At 44.2% G+C, this 12,768-nt stretch overlaps 1 protein-coding gene across 3 annotated transcripts in view; it reads right to left on the reverse strand.

Annotated features, from left to right (window-relative positions):
- The window catches only part of MARCH1 (membrane associated ring-CH-type finger 1), a 777,418-nt gene that overhangs the window by 202,587 nt on the left and 562,063 nt on the right, over positions 1-12,768 (reverse strand). Inside the window, exons 4-5 of one of the 3 annotated variants that reach the window (XM_029619003.1) lie at positions 4,867-4,946; positions 3,756-4,614 (exon numbers count right to left, since the gene is read on the reverse strand). In XM_029619003.1, coding sequence (XP_029474863.1) covers positions 3,792-4,614; positions 4,867-4,946 — 903 coding nt within the window. In that variant the 3' untranslated portion in view covers positions 3,756-3,791. Of the gene's footprint in view, positions 1-3,755; positions 4,615-4,866; positions 5,059-12,768 lie in introns of those variants that run through there. The other 2 variants (XM_029619082.1, XM_029619166.1) reach the window with 2 other exon arrangements.

Here is a 12,768-nt window from a genome sequence, read left to right on the forward strand (position 1 = left end):
GCTCCGACCCACATGTGCTGCACGTAGATCAGAATGTCAGTGTCGTCATTTTGATTTTGGTGCCATAGCCAATAGGAGGGAAACTAGCTCCTTCCTGTTTTCAATGACGTTCAAGATTTGTGGGCGTTTGACCCGGGTAGAAGTGGAGGTCTTTGGGCTGTAGAGGTCACTATGGGGGTAGGTTAGGAGAAGGTGCCACAAGGAGGTAGAGGCCTTTGTTTAGGGGGCCCCAGAGGCCATTGAATGACCTGCTAAGGAAATTAAAATTAACAATACATCCTAAATTGTAGTTAACTTTTGTGGCATTAGTAGGCCACCTTAAGTCCCATAATTAATTATTAACATTGGATAGCATATCCAATGCTAATACCTAATGAGGTAATTTAAATGTATTTTTTTAAATCGGGGAATTTGCATGCAATTTAATATTACCACTGGAGAACTGCCGATAATGATAATACACATATATATAATGCACACAAATGAGTTTTGTATGAGGGCATTACTTAACACCGATAAATACATCCTGCAAAAAATTAAGTTGATAGTCTCTGGTATAAAACTGGATTTTTAAATTAGGTAAACATTTTATTTTTTCATTTCTCAGTATTTTCGTTATTTAAAACTGGACACAGATAACAACAAAGGCAACCAAGATCAAGAAGGTACCGTATGATGTAATGAATGAGGCTACATGGCTACTTAAACATAAAAACATGAATCTCTTTACCAGCTTATCAGTCTTTTGTTCAAAATGGCAATTTTCAAAGACATTTAAAGGGGTAAAAGACATTAAAAGGCGATTTTACGACTGACTGTCGTAAAATCGCTCTCTCTCTCTCTCACTCAGTGCAGCTAAAATAGTGTGCGCCGAGTTCAGAAACATGCATACATTTAGCTGCATTAAAAGGTAATGTTGCAGGGAGTGAGGAAGAAGAAAATAAAACACACAGGGGCAGATTTTAAGGGCCCTACGCGCGTAAATACAGGTGGATTTACACACATAGGGGGGATACATGCGCCAGGCCTATTTTGAAAGGCCCGGTGGTGTGCATAAAGCCCCGGGATGCGTGTAAGTCCTGGGCTTGAAAAAAGGGGCGGGGCTGGTCCGGGGGCGGGTAGTGGGCTGGCCCAGAGTCTCCAGGCACAGTGGCCATTTGCCGTTGTGCCTGGGATCACGAGCTGGCCATTGGCTGGTGCACAACTTGCGCCTGCCCAAGGCAGGCGTAACTGGGTAAGTTAATTTTTTTAGGGGGTTTAGCTTAGGGCTGGGGGGTGGGAGAGTTATGGGAAGGGAAGGTGGGGTGGGGGGATAGGGAACGGAGGAAGGCAGCGCGGCTCGGCGCGCGCAAGGACCACAATTGTGCACCCCTTGCGAACGCCGATCCCTGATTTTATAACATGCGCGCGGCTGCGCACGCATTTTATAAAATCGGGCATACCTTTTAAAATCTGCTCCACAGGTTGCATTTTTAACTCTCTGCACATAGGACCAGATTTTAAAAGGGTTACGCGCGTAGGGCCTATTTTCAAAAGGCCCGGTGACACGTGTAAGTCCCGGGGCTTGTAAAAAGGGGCGGGGCATGGACGGGACATGGGCAGGGCAGTCTGGGGTGGGAGGGGGAGGGGCCAGAGACCTCCGACAGAGCGGCCATTGCTGCTCTGTTGGAGTATCGCGTGCCGGCAGGCTGCTGGTGCGCGCAACTTGTGCCTGCCCGGAGGCAGGCGCAAAAGGTAAGATAAACATTTTGGGGGGGTTAGAGTAGGGCAGAGGGGGAAGGTAGGGGAAGGGGTGGGAAGGTCAGGTTAGGGGGAAGGGAAGTTCCCTTGGGAGGGAACGGAGGAAGGCAGCGCGCTTGGCGTGCGCAAGGAACACAATTGTGCACCCCCTTGCATGCGCCAACCCCGGATTTTATAACATGCGCCTGCATGTGTGCGTGCCGGGTAGCACGCGTACATATAGGCAGCGTGTGCTTCTTTTAAAATCTATCCCATAGTTTTCAGTTTTAAGAGTGCTCACAGAAAAAGCTGGTGGAAATGCTCAAGCAGAAGCGGCAAGACTCAGAGCGAACGTACACATGTACTTTGGCTTTGAAATCTGGGGCAAAGTCTGTGGGTAAAAAGTATCCACAGATTTTGTTCCAAAATGCACAGTTTGATAATTGCCCCTTAAATTGCCCTTCTTTTTCAATACCCCCAATTAAGCATTGGCAAAGGGCATCCCTCATCCCTGATGTCTTAGAGTTGTCATAGGCTTCCCTGAGGCTCCTCAATCCATGCACAATAAATTGAAGGCCAGCAGATCTCTGATAAATAAATTATGTGTTTCCGTATAGAAACTGTAATCAAGTCCCCAAATGGACAAAGAATTCTGAAGTCCAAAACCAAAAGCAAGGCTCTCCTCTCTGGAGATGTGACAGCCTCTTTGAAAAGGTCTGCTCCAGTTTCGAATAATAATGCTTAAACAAAAAGAAAAATCTGCAGATGTGGCAAAATCCACTTCTGATCTTTGAAAACCCCCAAGCAGTTTTCTCTGACTTTGCAGATCTGCTTTGGTTTTTGTAAACATTAGGGTCTGAGTTTATTTTTCCCCAGTCTGCTTCGGATTCTCCATGGATTTTCTGAGGAGAAATCCAACTGTCCCCTCCCTCCCTCTCCTCCAACAGGTCTAGGAAAAATCCCAAATTCCAGGCAAGCTCTAGAGCCAGGTAGATCTCTGCCTAATTCGATTTCATCTTCAAATTGCGCACACAAACCCTACTCCATTCAAAAAAGAACAGCAAAGCCGTGTTTGTTATCTGCTGCTACTGATTTACTTCTGAAGAACCTTTTATCAATGTAAATTTGAAGTGCTACTTCCCAGTCTGTAACAGTAATAATTTTTGGTTTTGGTCCAGCATGTTCTGCTTGTCCCTGGCCTGGGACTTAACTGCCAGGACCTGCCATGCCTGAGTGTGTCCCATTCATTATCCGGGCCATTTGCTTTCATATGGTTATTTGCAGTATTTCCTTTTCAATCCCAGATGTTTGAATATATTCTCAGGAGTCTGCAACAAAGCATTCTAAGTGACAACATTTCAAGCACACAAATACATTTTTTTTTCCAACCAGAAGATTCATATGGAACATCTAAAAAGGTGACTATTCACTCAAGCATGGAATAAGGAAATATCTATAGAATGAAAACAGGTTACAAGAGCTGAAAAATGTAATTACAAATAACAGCAGGACATATGATTTTTAAATGCAGTATATACACTAAAATGCCAATGTATATCATTTGGACTGTTAATGTATAACATAGAACTAAAGGCAGAGCTCTACATGCAGAATATGCCCTGTAGCTTTTGTAAAGGCATGCCCTGCTTGGAAGGTCCAAATAATCCTTAACTCAGCATTTCCACCTCTCCATGCCAGACTAAGAACTAAAACTACCGGACAAATGCCACTAAACTGCTGTAGTCATTTCAATTTTGCTGCTTTTTACAGAAACATTAAGCTACTTGTCAGCAAAAAAACAAAACAAAATGCAATAACAGAGCATGTGGAAATTGCTTTAGTGCTGTAAAATTATCCTACAACTTTGCTGGCCAACCAACACACATCCAGTATATTATATACACTCGGCAGGTTAGATGTCATTCAAGTGATCTGAACAGTCACAAATGAAAACGGATTCATTTGTGACTATTTCAGACTCTCAATTCTCCATTCAGATCCTCAGATTATAATTCGCTGCACACTTATTGCCGCTATGGAGTAACATTTATAGGTAACAGGGAGGCATTCCCTTAGAAGCTGAACAACAACACACTTTCTATTAGGACAGTAAGCAAAATCTCTAACTGACATCTCATATCTTTCTCAGTAGGAACTGACCTGCACACTTCTAAATCATCAGAACAGCCATCATATGTAACAGGGGTGGCAGCACTCCCACCAGATCCTGCGGTGACAGATGAGCCAGTCAATGCAACTGCCAGGGCTGCAGCCCCAGGGTCTCTAATGCTTTTCTTGATAACTTCATCTTGTCTGAGGTAACACCAACGCTGGTGTAGGTCTGTGCAGCAAGATTTCTCTTTTTTCCTTCTTTTCCTGGAAGAACTCTTTGCCTCTTGAGAAATTGCAAAGGACGTTGAAAGGCAGGTTTCTTTGCACACAGGCATTTTTCTTCTTCTGTGACTTGAAATCGGATTGCCAGAGTCAGTCAGTGGCTCTTCCCTAGACTCTCCCCCTGCTCTGTCCGTTGAACTCAACGGGCCTGCTTGAAAGGCATTGCGCCCTGAGGACCCATTCTGATTGCGGCATGATCTATCCCACTTTCTCACTTTCCTGAAAGCTTTAACTTTTTCTCTGCCTTTGCTGCTTGCTTGGTCCCACTGACCCTCATCTGAGGATGAATCCGACTCATTCCATCTGGAACCTGGGGAAACCTGGTGTAATTTACAGTTCTTCTGTTGCCTTTGCTTTCCTGAATGCTCACAGGTCTTTTTCTTCCGCCTAAACCTTTGCTTTACTTGTTTTTTATCAGGCTGCCCACTACCAGGGGTCAGCATCATGACAGGAGCTGACTGATCAAGGTCATCTTCTGATACTGCATGCAAGTTGGCAGATCTAAACAAGACAATAAGCAAAGAAAGAGAATGGAAAATGGAACAGAAAAAGCAAAGAGAGACATGAAAATGAGTGCTCAGTCTTTAGTTTCCCAAAGACTAGTCGAAAGGGCAAACAGAAAGAAACAAATCAAGAATTTGCTCTGGATAGTACATGAGTAACGTTAAGCAAAAGCAGGAAGCAGAGATCATTTTAGTGTAACAGTGAATTCATATTGACAGATAATACCAGGATTACATATTCAGCACATACCTACAAATGTCCTGAGTGGATGGGCAGACAGATGTTCGTGATTGACTCCTGGGGGCTGGTCCGGTTGTAGGGCTGCTTGCCTGTAGAAACAAGTTTGATAATTTGGCATCTTTGTTCAGAAAATACATGGTTGATACTTCACTACTCTGCATGATGATTAGAGTATTCCAGGGCCACCGCTCTGATATACAACATGGTGTTCTAACGAACTCACAAAAAGCAGGAAGTCTGACCACTGAACAGCTAAAGCAGAACTATTTGAGGAACTTGGAGTGGTTAGAAAAGGCAGCTGTTCATGACCCTTAAAATGTTTCTCTTTTTTTTCATTTTTAATTGAGGAAGGTTGCAGGGTTTCAGTTTGGTCCAGTTACAGTAACTGCTTGATGATGAGAAACATCTGATTTCTACTAAAGGCGAGTCAAGTCTGTAGTTTGTAAAATGTCATGTTACAGAAAGTGAAACAAACAATTGTAGCAGGGCATTGTACTTGGACAAAAAATAATGCAGTAGATAACTCTAAGCTACAACTAAGGTGCTGCAGTTCTAACAGCTGTATCAGTCCTGGAGCAGAATATAAGCTAAGGGGCCTAGTCAATAAAGTTTAACTTTGCGTGCTAATGCTGTTTTACACATGCTAAAAATAGCATGCTATGCAATAAGATCTTAATGGGCACATTATGATTGTCCCCCATCACATTAACATGAAGTGTAAAAATTAGTGCTTATTTGCATGTAAATGCAGGAGTATCATATGCACATGCTTTACTAGGCCATGGTAAATAGTGTGGTATGCAGCCCTCCACCCACTGTTTACCACAGACCTAGTAAAGGAAAAATGTAATACCAGCCTTAGACCAGGTGTTACATTTTTCCATGCATGCTACAGCCATTTCAGATTAGGTTGGTTAGCATAGGGGCTTTCATCTCCCCGCTGAACCCTGGCGAAGTAAAACTGCTACTCTCCCTTCCCCCCCCCCCCCCCCCCATCCAATAGGGATGTGCAGCAGGGACGGATTCGTCCCATTCGGTATTCATATTCGTGGGGAGCCAAATCCATTGCATCCATTCTCGGGGGACCCCGATCCATTCATTAGTTATGTATGTATTCGTTTCCAAAAACTCCCCCATCCCAACCCTTTAAATTTAATCAACTACATTGATTGGCCCCTGTGACATAGTAAGGGCAAAGGCTATTGGCACCATTTTGAATTCTGGCAGCCGACGGCCCGAGAGCAGGAGATCATGCCAGGACTCCCGCTGGACCACCAGGGACTTTTGGCAAGTCTTGGGGGAGTCAGGAGTTCAGGGGTCAGGAGTCCAGCGGCAGTCCTGGAGCGATCTCCTGCACTTGGGCCATCGGCTGCCAGTATTCAAAATGGCACCGATAGCCTTTGCCCTGGCTATGTCACAGGGGTACCGGTGCTACTGGTCGGCCCCTGTCACATGGTAGGAGCACAAGATGGCACCGGCCGTCCATTGCTCCTACCATGTGACAGGGGCCGACCAATGGCACCGGTAGCCCCTGTGACATAGTCAGGGCAAAGGCTATCGGCGCCATTTTGAATACCAGCAGCCGACAGCTTGAGTGCATGAGATCGCGCCAGGACCCCCGCTGGACCACCAGGGACTTTTGGTAAGTCTTGGGGAGGTCAGGAGGATGGGGGTTTATTTGTTAGATACGTTGTATTCGTGGGGGTTCGCCATACGTTTTGTGACCCCATGAATACAATGAATAGGGACATATACGTTGCGGATTGCCAATACATCGAAAACGAATGCACACCCCTAATACCCAAGCACCTTCAACACCACCACCCCGTATTCCCCTCCCCTCATAGAAAAATCCCTCAATAGGCATTATCCCCCTGCTGGCAAAATAAATCTCCCCAGCTCCCACCTACCCCTCTGAAAATATGCTTTACCATTCCAGAGCAGCTAGATTTTGAAAAGCAGGAGTAATGTCAGAGCACTCCTGCCCGCACTGCTGACACTTGTGAATGATACCACAAGGGGTGCTTCACCACTTAATACTGGCAAGAGGTGCGGGCAGGAGGGCTCAGTCATCCCACTTTCTTATGAAGACCCAGCTCCTCTGGAATGATATGGCATGTTTCTAGAGGGCTGCGGTGGGTTTGAGAGTGGGGTTCTTTTGCCATTGCAGGGAGGGTTCCTGTATATGCAGGTGGCGTTCTTACTAACAGGGAACTTGATGGTGCTGGTGGTGGGACTGAGAAGGCTGCACTTTCTCTTCACTGGGGTTCAGGACTGGAGAGTACACCCCCATGCTAACTGATCCAAAGTGAAAAGACCAGATAGCATGGGGCGGGGGCAGGCGATAATAATGGGCATTTGGGGCAATAATTGAAGTGGGAATTTGGCGCGATACTATACAGATTACAGATATTTGCAGACATCTCGTCAAAAGTCAGAAAAAGAAAAAGCAGGGAGAATAATGACAATGCTGGAAGGAAACATATAAGATCGAACATACAGTGACTTTTCAGATAAGCTGAATTGCGATATGTGAAACTTTTTGCAGAGTGTAAAGCTTTGTGGATGTTGATTTTGCTTGCAACGAAAAATTGAAAAAAAATAAGCTTAATTTGGGACATTTCTGCTATTTGAATGACCTATGATTAAATATAAGGCAGAGCATTAAAGTGGTCACACTATCGATGATGGCTATTATGATGGTTATATAAAAGTTGTATGATGGGCATTTAAAAGTTGTATGTAAACCGGACCGGATTGATTTGTAGTTCCTACAAGAACTTCGGTCTATAAAAATTAAAAATAAATAAATAAATAAATAAAATGGTCATTTTCAATTTCAGTGTGTCTTTGATGTTATTGTGGTAATTAGAGTTGTGGAGGTCTATTTTTCCTTTTCACATTGGTGTTCTCTTCCAATTATCCTCACAAGGATTTTTGGATGATTGCAGAGTTTTTTGATTGCTAATAAAGACATTACATTTTTTGTGTTCATGTCCACATTAGTATCAAATCCAAACTACTGAAGCTGCATTTTATTGTGCCCTCAATTTTGTTTCGCATAGCAGGTTAATTCTAATTTTAATGTGTGCATAAAAATGTTGAGGAGCATGGAAAAAAAAACCTTACTATATGTTTTTAATTATGTAGACCCTTTAATATGTTTTGATACCTTTTTAAAGAACAAACAGTAAAGATGTAGTACCCAAGCTTTCAAGACCACAAAGACAACCTCTCCAGCTCATCTACCGTCCATTAATACTAATTTTGTTGGTCCTCCAAAAGGTGTCAAAACCTACTGAGATTACAGTAAAGTACCACTCATTTTTAATTTAGCATGTCACATCTAATCAGTACAGCAGAGTGGTGCATGGTGCTATGGTATGTTTTTCTACAAAGAAAATAGTTCAGATCTTTTTATCTAAACTTCTCCAACTTTATAAGGGAAAAAATGACAAGAGACAGGTGGCACCTAATAGACTAACCAATTTAATGAGGCATGAGTTTGCAAGGACAGCGCTCACTTTGTCAGATGCATGAAATACTTTATGTGAGTTACTGCAAAAATGGTCAAAAGAATTTGAAAAATTCCCCATATTTCTATTTCATGAAAAAAAAAAGTGAGCTATTATTTAATCTGAAATTATTGGCACACAAAACACTTTATCTTAAACTGTCACTTAGGTCAGTGCTTCTCAACTCAGTCCTTTGGATACACCTAACAGGTAAGGTTTTCAGGATATCTTCAATAAATATGCATGATACACATCTGCATACAATTGGGGCAATGCATGCAAATCTATCTCATGCATATTCATTGCAGATATCCTGAAAACTTATTTGGCTAGGTGTGTCCCAAGGACTGGGTTGAGAAGCACTGACTTAAGTGATAAATATTGATAAAATGAGATCTTGGGTTTCTTGCAAGATTTCAGTTCCTCATTTTACCAGTTATGAAAGACCTTTCATGCATTCATTCACAGCATTGTAAAACCATGGACTAGGGTAGAGGTTCCCAAACTTGTCTTGGAGAACCTCCAGCTAGTCAGGTTTTCAGGATATCCACAATGAATATGCATGAGGTACACTGCCTCAACTGCATGCAAATGTATGCAAATCTCTCTCATGTATATTCATTATGGGTATCCTGAAAACCTGACTGGCTGGGGGTCCTCCAGGACTGGTTTGGGAACCAATGGACTAGGGTTCAGGATAGTTTTCCCTTACATTAACCACATTTCTCAATGGCCTTCTTATTGTGGGGGTAATTTTGTTTCGGCCTGCATAGATTTTAAAGCAATTACTTGCATAGTTTGCATCGATTTTGAAAGGGTTTGTATGCATGTATGTTCCCTTTGTAAAGTTATCCCATCAAAAAAAACCTGTACATTTCCATCTGGTAATATGGGCAAAGGTTTCTATGAAAAATTGCACTCATTTGCATATGTTTTGCATTTTTTAACTATTGTGCAAGTCCCTTTCCAATCCTACATCTGGGCATGCCTCTGCTCTCTGAGGGTAAACTTAAGTGCATAGCGATCATACACACGTAAGCTACCTATATATTAGGGAACAGGACAATTGGATTCAGACAGCAATCAACAAGTACCCCGACTTTTATGATCTGGGAAAACAAATAAGCATGGGGGTAACTTGCTGATGCGGCTGTTACCTCCCTTAACCAATAAGCCTGATACTTTTGATGCAACTCCAACATTGCTCTCTGCTTCAATGGCAATAGGTATTAGGGAATTGAATTCAGACAGCAATCAACAAGGACCCTGACTTTTACAGTCTGGGAAACTGATTAAATATGAGAGTAACTTGCACGGTGCAACAGATACTATCATAAGCTTGCAGGGCAGACTGGATGGACCATTTGCTCCTTTTCTGCCATCATTTCTATCTTTCTATGTAATTTGGAAAAAGGCCAGTTTCACTGATAAAGCACTGTTTACCTATGAAAATAACTTTGACAATTACCCTCTGTATGTTGATTCCATCTGCTGAGAGAACTATCCTGGGAACTGCATTCTTTTGCAATGACTTTGTTACCATAGAGCTCTTGAAGGCTCTAGCTGGTACATTTTACTTTCCACTTGCCTGTTTCTTGGCACTTTTGGCTGCTTCTTCTGATTTTACTTCTAGGTGTCCTGACTTATTCACCTTCCATGCCCCTGTTTTTTGACAAACTAAAGAGTAACAAATCACCAGGACCTGACAGTATCCATCTGAGTCCTGAAAGAACTCAATCATGAAATTTGCAAACCTGTTACTAGCAATATGTAACCTATCATTTAAAACAGCCACAGTTCCTGACAGCTGAAGAATCTCCAATAACAAAATAATTTTGATATTTTAAGAAGGGCTCCAGGGATGATCCAGAAAGCTATAGACTGGTGAGCCTGACATCCCTGCAAGGCAAAATGATAGAAATTATTGCAGGAAAGATACAAATAGAGAGATTGGTTCTCTACATCATGTGCAGGGTGTCCAGTGACTATCACAGAGGGCATCTTGCTTTTTCTGTATGAAAGAGCTAGTGACAATGTAAAATTCTTGTGTGAGTGACACACTAAGTTTGATTTAGTGTACATTGCAAGCATCAGCTCTTTACTGTGCTCCTTTTGTAACAAGTATGTCGGTTACTTGCTGTCTATGTGTGTTCACACAAGGGTGTACATTGTAACACTAAAAGCCTCTACCCATTATTGATCTGTTTCAATAAATTCCATCTTGTCACTGGCATCAAGAGGCAAATGTGGAATGGAAGAGGAAGAGAGAAGGCTGTTCCTCCAGAGAGATCTGGGGCCAGCAAATGTAGCAGTGGTGATAGGTGGCATAGCAATATGAGTACTAAGAACAAAATATATTTTTTAAGAGGGGGAAGCCAGATAGAAATACAGGGTTGGTTGAGAAGCTGGAAGCAGTCAGCTGCTTCCATCTCCACTGTTAGTATGGTGAGCTGCAAGGACCGAAGAAGGCAGACTCAGTGGATGGTGACAGCAGCAGTAGAGGAGGACATGGAGGGCATCAGCTAAAGTCAGCACAGTGCTCCCTGTTTTGTTCTGAGCAATGTCTGCAGCAGATATTTGAAGAACATACTGATGCAGATGCAGCATGAGAGGGATTTGAAGAATTAGAGAAAGGGGATATTGAAAGTCTAATAGCCAAGGAGGGTTGCAGGACTTAGTTACTAGAGTGATATCTGGTGAGCAGCTGCAGGTAGATAGCATAGCCATAGAGACAGCATAGTTGCTTCCCTGTAACAGGTGTTCTCCTAGGACAAGAGAATGTTAGTCCTCACATGTGGATGTTAGTCCTCACATGTTGGTGACATCATCAGATGGAGCCTGGCACGGAAAACGTTTGTCAAAGTTTCTAGAAACTTTGACTGGCAGACTGAGCATACCTAGCCTGCTGCTATCCGCGCGTCCATGCAAGGTCCCCTTTCAGTCTCGTAACATAGCAAAAAAAATACGAGCGAGAAAAATAACACAATAAACCGAACGTGAACCCAACATCGTGGGGAGGCGGGTGGGATTCCTGAGGACTACCATCCTGCTGTCCTAGAACACCTGTTACAGGTAAGCAACTGTGCTTTCTCTTAGGTTAAGCAGGATGGTCTGGAGCTCTGAAGTCACATGTGGGTGATTACAGAGCTCCAGACTGCCCCCTGTGATCAGAGGGACCCACAATGGCTGAACAAGGTGCCAACGGGCATAAGTGTGGCACTGTGAGAAACAGGGGCAGTCTGGACTCACAGAGAGAACGTATGAGAACAGTTGGGTTCAGGATTGGAATAGATTGCAGAGGACAGACAGGCCAAAAGCGCTGTCCTGGCGACTATCCCTGTCGAGACAGTAGTGCGCTGTGAACGTGTGGAGAGAACTCCAGGTCGTGGCCCTGCAATTTTAGCGACAGGGACCGCACGCAGCTGGGCCACTGACGTCGCCATAGCCCGCACAGAGTGAGCTTTCACCCTGCCTGTTAGCTGGAGGCCTGCCTGCTCATAGCAGAAGGCAATGCAATCCGCTAGCCAGTTGGATAGGGTCTGCTTCCCCACTGCTGCTCCCAGCCTGTTGGTATCATAAGACACATAGAGCAGGATGGACTGTCTGTGGCTCACTGTATTGTCCAAGTAGAAAGCGAGTGCACGCTTGCAGTCCAGGGTGTGAAGGGCATGTTCCACCAGGTGGGAATGAGGTTGTGGGAAGAACATAGGAAAGATAATTGACTGGTTGATGTGGAAAGCAGTCACCACTTTCGTCAGAAGTTTTGGATGCTTGCACAGCACCACACGATCCTGGAAGAATTTCGTGTAACCAGAATCTAGACCTCACTAACTCTGTGAGTGGAAGTGATCGCCACCAGGAACATAACTTTCTAGGTGAGGAACTTTAGGTCACAGGATTTGAGAGGCTCGAATAGATGCCGCATGAGCATCACCAAGATGACATTAAGATCCCACAGGGTTGCAGGCGGGCGAAGAGGGGACTTGAGATGAACCAGGCCTCGCATGAAATGCCCGACCAGCGGCTGGACTGAAATGGGTGCCCCGGCGATACCCTGGTGGTAGGCGCTGAGGGCGCTAAGGTGTACTCGGACCGAGCTGGTCTGGAGGCCTCGGACAGTGCCACAGATAATCCAGTAGGTGGGGGAGCGGGCAGGAGAAGGGGTCCAGTCCATGGCCCCCACACCAGGTGGAGAAACGCTTGCACTTTAAGCTGTAAGATTTTCGAGTGGAAGGTTTCTGGGATTCAATAAAGACCCTGGAGACCCCATCCAAGAGCTGCAGGGGCTGGAGGATCATGCGCTCAACTTCCAGGGGCCAAGATGGCCAGGGCCCGGAGGTTCGGGTGGCGCAGGGTGCCCTGGTTCTGCGATAGTAGGTCGGGAGCCAAACCCCAG

This window comes from Rhinatrema bivittatum, chromosome 1, assembly GCF_901001135.1.
Source record: "Rhinatrema bivittatum chromosome 1, aRhiBiv1.1, whole genome shotgun sequence".
Lineage (NCBI taxonomy): Eukaryota > Metazoa > Chordata > Amphibia > Gymnophiona > Rhinatrematidae > Rhinatrema > Rhinatrema bivittatum.